This window comes from Pollachius pollachius (genome assembly GCF_949987615.1).
Source record: "Pollachius pollachius genome assembly, chromosome: 8".
NCBI lineage: Eukaryota > Metazoa > Chordata > Actinopteri > Gadiformes > Gadidae > Pollachius > Pollachius pollachius.
Genome location: NC_136941.1, coordinates 2,026,542 through 2,034,041, shown reverse-complemented (window position 1 = coordinate 2,034,041; position 7,500 = coordinate 2,026,542). Strand labels below are relative to the sequence as shown.

The following is a 7,500-nucleotide window of genomic DNA, read 5'->3' as shown; positions in this document are numbered from 1 at the left end:
CTGGCTGCCGCAACCCCTCCAACCTCTTCTTCCTCAGCTAGCGTGTGCCGCCGCCGCCGCCGCGCAGCAAGCTAATAAGCTACGTGCGGCTATGTATTCGTTCCTCAAGTGGTTTGACTGAGCAGGGATTAGCCCAGGAGGTGCCAGGCTAGCGCTGGGGGCTGAGGGATTGGAGAAGGGAGTAGGTTGGGGGGGGAACACTGTGGTTTACGCGCGGCAGTCGGGGCTTCATTCAGCGCAAGGTGCGTGGCTTTCTGGCCACAAGAGACACGGTTGTTAAACATGCGCTGGTTGAGTCCGGAGATTTGCGGGTTCATCCTGGTCCACAAAGCTCTTCATGCGTCGACATGCCTTTTCCCTGGAAGGATGAAGAGCTATCCCAACAGAGGAAGTGTTCATCCCAGGAAGGGGGAAACTGTGGACGTTGTGTCAAAATAAAACGTTGCCCCGCTCATATGAACTCATGGACATGGAGGATGATTCCAACTTAGAGCGGCTTTCAAACGGAAAAACGTTCTCCTCGGAGAAACGGTTCAAAAGATGTTTGGAGATGCCAGTGGATGAAGTGGGGGCTGAAAATCGGAACGTTTTAATTGGGTTAACGATAAAAAAAATGACCCTGATGTCTGTTAGTCAGGGGCTGGTTTGGGGGCTTGCGGTGGGGGGGGGGTGGAGGAACCCCCCAGGGGTTAGTTGGGAGGTGAGAAGGGCGGGGCCTGTTCTACTTACTCTGGAATCTCATTGGTCAGTTGGCTTTGGGTAGCGGAAGGAAGGAATGTGTATAAAAGACAAGACACAGACAGAAACAGACATGAGGCAGAACAGACACAACAGACACAACAGCGTGGTGCGGACAGTGGACACGAAGAGACAAGAGGGACAAACGGAGACCGATAAAGACAGAGGGACGGAAAGTAGGACCGACCTCTGACCTGACCGATCTGTTCTTAGAGCGTCAGACTGTAAAGTGTGAAGGGTGATGGTGCTGATGGTGGTGGGGGTGGTTGTGAGACACTATAAACGTGTTTGTGTCTTCTGAGTGAGTGTTTGTGTGTGTATATTTGTGTCTTACGAGTGTGTGTGTCTTTGAGTCACAAGAGTGTGTGTGTTTGTGTGTGTGTGTGTTTGTTTGGGACTAATCCATTCACACAGTGTGGCCCAGTTTTCACACTGCTCGGAGCGTGTGTGTGTGTGTGTGTGTGTGTGTGTGTTTGTGTGTGGTGTGTCTGTCTGTGGTGTGTGTGTGTGTGTGTTTGTTTGTGTGTGTGCGGTGTGTGTGTGTGTCTGTCTGCGGTGTGTGTGCATGTCTCTGCGGTGTGTGTCTCTGCAGTGTGTGTGTGTGTGTGTCTCTGCGGTGTGTGTGTGGGTGCGTGTGACTGCGGTGTGTCTGTGTGTGTGTGTGTCTGTGTGTTCGTGTGTGTGTGTGTGTGTCTGGGGTGTGTGCGGCTATGGGGAGCGGTGAGAGTGTGAGGACGAGAGGCGATGGCGCTGTACAGTATGTGTGATGCCTCCTCAGGTTTGGTCACGTGACACGCGGTCCACGTCAGGAGGGCCGGAGTGATGGATGGATGGAGGTCGGAGGGAGGAAGATCAAACGGCTCCTCGTCTGCTTGAGCGATGGATTCTCTACCCTCTCCGTTTCGTTCCCCCCCCTCTCGTCTTTGAGAACATTTCTTACATCATCCCGAATCCCTTTGACTCTGCGCCAGGACGCTCCCACAAACACACACACACACACAAACGCACACACGCAAGCACACACAAACACACAGACACAAACATACACACTGCATCTAAAACAGGCGTTGACTAAAGCCTGTCTTATCGCGTGTGTGTTTGACTGTGTGTGCGTGTGTGCTAGCGCATGTGTGTGTGTGTTTGTGTGTGTGTGTGTGTGTGTGTGTGATGAGACATAATTGCTGCTGCTTGATATTCAGGTCGCCCACTTATTACCCAGAAGCTAACTGCGCTAACAGCTAGCTCGCACGTAGCATGTTCGCTCGGCGTAAACAAGGTCAACTGGCGGAGGTCGTCGCGGGGTCAGAGCCTGAGCATCAGTGGACAGACAGAGCTGGCGGGCGGTGCTGAGGCTAGACATGATGCGTTGCCGTGGGCGACCGGAGGGATGCTCACCTTCTGGTGACGGCGTTGTGGTACTCGATGAAGGTCCGTCCGTCAAACGCCACCGCCTCCGCCTCGCCCGCCGACTTCTCAAAGATGGCTGCAAGGGGGGGAGAGAGACAGAGAGAGAGAGAGAGAGAGAGGGGGGGGGAGGGAGAGAGAAAGGGAGGGAGGAATGAGATAGGGAGTGAGTGAGTGATTGAGAGGGTAGGACCGAGGGCGGGAGGGAGTCAGAGAGAGAGGGAGGGAGGGAGGGAGGAGGAGGAGGGAGAGAAATTGTATGGTCCACTTAGAGGGTGAGATCACACCAATCAATAAGACGGAGTGTGTAGGGCGAGGAGGGGTCGGACGCGGTCATTAGAGCTAAAAGCAGCGGAATGTCTGGACCGGGGTGTGTGTGTGTGTGCGTGTGGGTGTGTGTGTGTGCGTGGGTGTGTGTGTGTGCGTGTGTGTGTGTGTGTGTGTGTGTTGTGTTTTAATTCACGTAACAGGTATCGCTGCATGCCGAGACAAGGGTAACAGACGCTAGGTGTGTTAGCGTAGCGTTAGCGTAGCATTAGCGGGGTTGAAGAAAGATCAATAAACGCTTAGAGCTATTGTCTCCGTGGCGATAAGGACCTCAGAGCCATGAGTCACGGAGACAAAGACTTGACTGATGGGGCGGGGGGGGGGGGGGTGGTACTTGAGTGCGGCGTTTGGGTGGTGTTTGGGTGGTGTTTGGGTGGTGGTTGGGTGGTGGTTGGCTGATGGTTGGGTGCTGTGGGGCCTACTCACTGTGCTGGTGTTTGGGTGTTGTTTGGGTGGTGCGTTGGGTGGTGTTTGGGTGGTGCGTTGGGTGGTGTTTGGGTGGTGCGTTGGGTGTTGTTTGGGTGGTGGTTGGGTGCTGTGGGGCCTACTCACTGTGCTGGTGTTTGGGTGGTGTTTGGGTGGTGTTTGGGTGGTGTTTGGGTGGTGTTTGGGTGGTGGTTGGGTGCTGTGGGGCCTACTCACTGTGCTGGCAGTTGGGGCCCGAGAAGCCGCTGAGGCAGACGCAGGCGTAGGTGTCTCGCTCGGGGGTGCAGCGTCCCCCGTGGGTGCAGGGGTTCTGGGAGCACGGGTGGTGCTGGAACATCCCCACGTCCCGCGAGTTCTGAGCGTACTCTGGCCTCAGGATGGACATCCCCATCAGGGTGATCTGGGGTGGGGAAGGGTGGAGGAGACAGGAGAAGGGTGGAGGAGACAGGAGCATGAGCAACTGAGCCGTGCACCTTCTGTTGTGAAACTAACGGCTGGTTCAGACTACACGATTCTCAGACATTCCTCCACGATTTAACATGTCACACTATGCGATCACAGAGACAGGAAATCGGGTGCAAGGGTGCGATGCTCTCTGCTTTGTATCATTCACGTTTGCAAGATATTTAGAAAATCTAAGGTTTAGAACTAACACAAATGCTTTTTACATTTTTGTCATAAAGGTTCCAGACTGGAACCTTTATGACAAAACTACTGGAACTTCCAGTAGTTTTTATATCTGCTCAATGCAGTAACTCCTCACAGTAGTTGCGTCGCGCGTGACACGAGCGATACAAAGTGGACGCAGCAACAACGTAGCCTAGCAACAGAGCGTCAGCAATGGATCCCGAGTGCCTCGCACTAGGCGTTATGCTGGCGGTCCTCTGCACAGAGACGGAAAGGAAGAAAAAGAAGAAAAGATTGTGGACTCGTTTTTGGGTTGCACGAAGAGGAGAGCTCGGGATGTCGGTGCTACATACCGAACTGGAGGTTATGTTTTGTGAACATAACAAGTTGAACACTGCGGGTGAGCCCCAGCTGTTCGCGGGGTTCCCTCGCGCCACTGGGGGCGGGGTTCCCTCATGTCAACAATGGATACGTCATGCGATTCCCCCAAAAAATTCTGACATGCCAAACCTTTCGTCGTGGGGTCTTCGAAACGTCGCAGACGTTCGAACATCGCAGATCGCAAGCATGTCACATTACAAGACCTCGTCTCGTCGCCGACCTTTCAGAATCGTGTACGATTCGCAAATTTGTCTGCGACAAAAGAATCGGGGCAGAATCGGGCTGAAATCGTGTAGTCTGAACCAGCCATAACACGGATTTCATAACTTCCAGAACAGGTGAGTTCTATTTGTTGGCCGCGCCGCGCGTCGTGCCTCACAGCGGCCCCTAGCCATACTAGAGCCTCAGGCAGCTCACGGCCTAAGCCACCATGTTGTCTCGAGGTGGTGGGGATGCGATCGGGAAATCTGCCGAGTCAGGTTCAGCAGAGGTGGGAGGCGGGGGTAAAGCTCAGCGCTCGAGAGACTGAAGCATATTCTGACTGATTCCTGGTCCTCCTTTAAAAAAGTTAAAGTTAACTACAGGAAAGTAGATGAAACAACACCATGGCATAGAAGAGTCTCCGTCTCCCTGTAGCCACACGCACACACACACAAACACACGCACACACACACATGTACACAAACAGGCTCGTTTTAAGCACGCAGCATCTTAGAAATCCGATGTTGAGGCAACATAAACATTCAAAGGCCCATCAGAACCGCGGACTCCTAATGACTTTCTCCTTTGCCACTTAAGTCCCAATGGGGATTGTTAAGACAAACATTGCGCTTAGACGCCGGATTGCTTTGGAGTTGTCACAGGGTGGCTTGCAAATGGAGCGGTAATGACGACTATGCACAGAACCCCATCATCCTGGCTTTGTTGTCCTTGGTATTTTTAGCTCTGCGATGGGAGGAGGAGATGGCAGGGGAGCAGAGGGAGGAGGAGAGGAGGGGAGAGAAGGAGAGGAGGGGAGAGGAGGGCAGAGGAGGAGAGAGGAGGAGAGAGGAGGAGTGGAGAGGAGAGGAGAGGAGAGGAGGAGAGGAGGAGAGGAGGGGAGAGGAGGAGAGAGAAGGAGAGAGGAGGAGAGAGAAGGAGTGGAGAGGAGAGGAGAGGAGGGGACAGGAGGGCAGAGGAGGAGAGGAGAGGAGAGGAGAGGAGAGGAGAGGAGAGGAGAGGAGGAGGAGGAGAAGAAAGGAGAGGAGGAGGATGGAGGAAGAGAGGAGGGGACAGGAGGGCAGAGGAGGAGAGAGGAGGAGAGAGAAGGAGTGGAGAGGAGAGGTGAGGAGAAGAAAGGAGAGGGGGAGGATGGAAGAAGATAGGATGAGGTGACAGAAGGGAATAGGGGGATGTGGAGGAGAGGATAGGAGAGGGAGGAGACTGGATTGAAGGAGATGGAGCTGGGGGGGAGGAGAGAGAAGAGGGGGAGGGGGAGGGGGCAGAGGACAATGGGGATGTAGATGAGTAACAAGGAGGGGATAAGAGGGAGGAGATGACAGAAGCGGCTACAGGGAGAAGAGGAGGCGGCTAAGATGGAGGAGACGGGAGACGAAGGGAGGGGGAGAGAACAGATGATGGGAGATGATAGAGAAGGAGGGGAGGGGGGCATAGCGGGAAAGGGGAGGGGATGAGAGGACAGGCAGGATGGGGAGACGAGGAGACGATAGAAGAGACGCAGAGAGGAGCATCTGCTAAAAAGTGACGAGAAAACAAACTTTGAAAGTCTGTCCAGGAAGAGATCTGAGGAGAGCATTGAGGGAGAACATCACAACGTTTTCTTTAATTAGCGCTCACTGATCGGACAGCAGCCCCAACGAGGGCTCCATCTCAGACGGAGCAGGAGATGGGAATCAGGCAGGAAGTGGCTCTAAGTACGACGCGCCATCCGACAACCTGGCACCGCACAGAAGTGCCCTACAGAAGCACCCTAATGAGGCACCAACAGAAGCAACCTACACCCTACACCCTAAAGAAGCGCCCTGAGCCCTACAGAAGCACCCTAATGAGGCACCAACAGAAGCAGCCTACACCCTACACCCTAAAGAAGCGCCCTGAGCCCTACAGAAGCAACCTACAGGAGCACCCTACATAAGCACCCTACACCCTACAGAAGCAACCTAAGGAAGCTCCCTGCTGAAGCACCCTACGTCCTTCAGTGTAGGCGTCCTACAGCCTATAAGTCCTCAAGCTCCATCGGTTATGTGGGTATAATAATTCAGTAGTTTGACAGGCGTATTTTACTCGATAAGAAATACAAAGTTTACATTTCAATAACAACTGTACGCCTGTCATTTTTGATAAAATTGTGAAATTTCCTCCAACGTATGAACACTGAAGTATGAATATAAAGAAAATACAAACATTCAACTCACATTTAAAAGTTTTTGCAGTTTGACTTTACATTACTGTCTTTTTCCCAAAGCGCGCAAAAAGTCGTCCGGGGTCACATGACCGGTCCAAGCCGCTGGCGGAGTACCGTACCTTCTGGATGGTTCCCTTGAAGCCCTCCTTCAGCGCGGCCGCCCGGGCCAGACGGCTGTAGTCGGGCGCCCCCCCGACAAACAGCGACTCCTTCAGGTTCAGGGCGGTGTGCTGGTTCTGAGGAGCACAGGGACACAGGACACCGTCACCACCCACCGGACACCAGGGGGTCGGGAACCCCCTCACTCTGCCCTCTAGTGGGGACTCTGTGGTACACCATGCTAACCCTCACTCACCCTCTAGTGGGGACTCTGTGGTACACCATGCTAACCCTCACTCACCCTCTAGTGGGGACTCTGTGGTACACCATGCTAACCCTCACTCACCCTCTAGTGGAGACTCTGTGGTACACCATGCTAACCCTCACTCTAGCCTCTACTGGGGACTCTCGTAAATCGGAACACTGATAATCGACGACGGGGAATCCGATGAAAATGGAAAACATCTGAGATAACCGCTTTGCATCATGGGATATATCGGAGGAATATGTCTATGTATCAGCATGAAATATTGCACTCTGTAGGAAACCAGATTCATACACTCAAGAGTTTGATCGGTGCACCAAAGCGTTGACACCCACCAATATCGTGAACGAGGGAGCGATATCGGACACCGCCCGCTGGAGACGGAGGAAAAGCCAGCGTTCAGCACACTTTATGATTATGATTTCCATTTCTGTAAATTTTATTTTCCTTTTTTTGACGAGGACCCAATTCCCTTCATGCCGGCACATCCCTTTATCAGGTTGATCTATCCCATTTACTTTCCATTAGAAAAACATTAAGAAAAGCTGTTTCCATTCTGCCGACGGAGGTGCTCCTGCCTGCGATGAGCTGATGTGTCTCCCCGGTCGCATCCCAACGCCAGGAGATTAATACGCACTATTTACTTCCGTGTCAACGGCAAACAGACACCTGCATTTAAACTGCTGAATTACCGATTTATCCTTTAGTGCGGTGCTCATGTCACAGTCAACACACTTAACGCATAGATCACACATGAAGGGAGAGCATTGATTGCCCCTCTCTGGTTCCTCCTCTCTGACCGATCTCCCCGGTATCGGGGTGAGACAGA

At 53.1% G+C, this 7,500-nt stretch overlaps 1 protein-coding gene across 1 annotated transcript in view; it reads right to left on the bottom strand.

The window, feature by feature from the left end:
• LOC307079206 (agrin-like) overlaps positions 1–7,500 on the bottom strand; it is a 29,194-nt gene that overhangs the window by 13,147 nt on the left and 8,547 nt on the right. The window contains exons 4-6 of the mRNA XM_079741357.1: positions 6,427–6,543; positions 3,112–3,295; positions 2,134–2,221 (exon numbers count right to left, since the gene is read on the bottom strand). Coding sequence (XP_079597483.1) covers positions 2,134–2,221; positions 3,112–3,295; positions 6,427–6,543 — 389 coding nt within the window. The remainder of the gene's footprint in view (positions 1–2,133; positions 2,222–3,111; positions 3,296–6,426; positions 6,544–7,500) is intronic.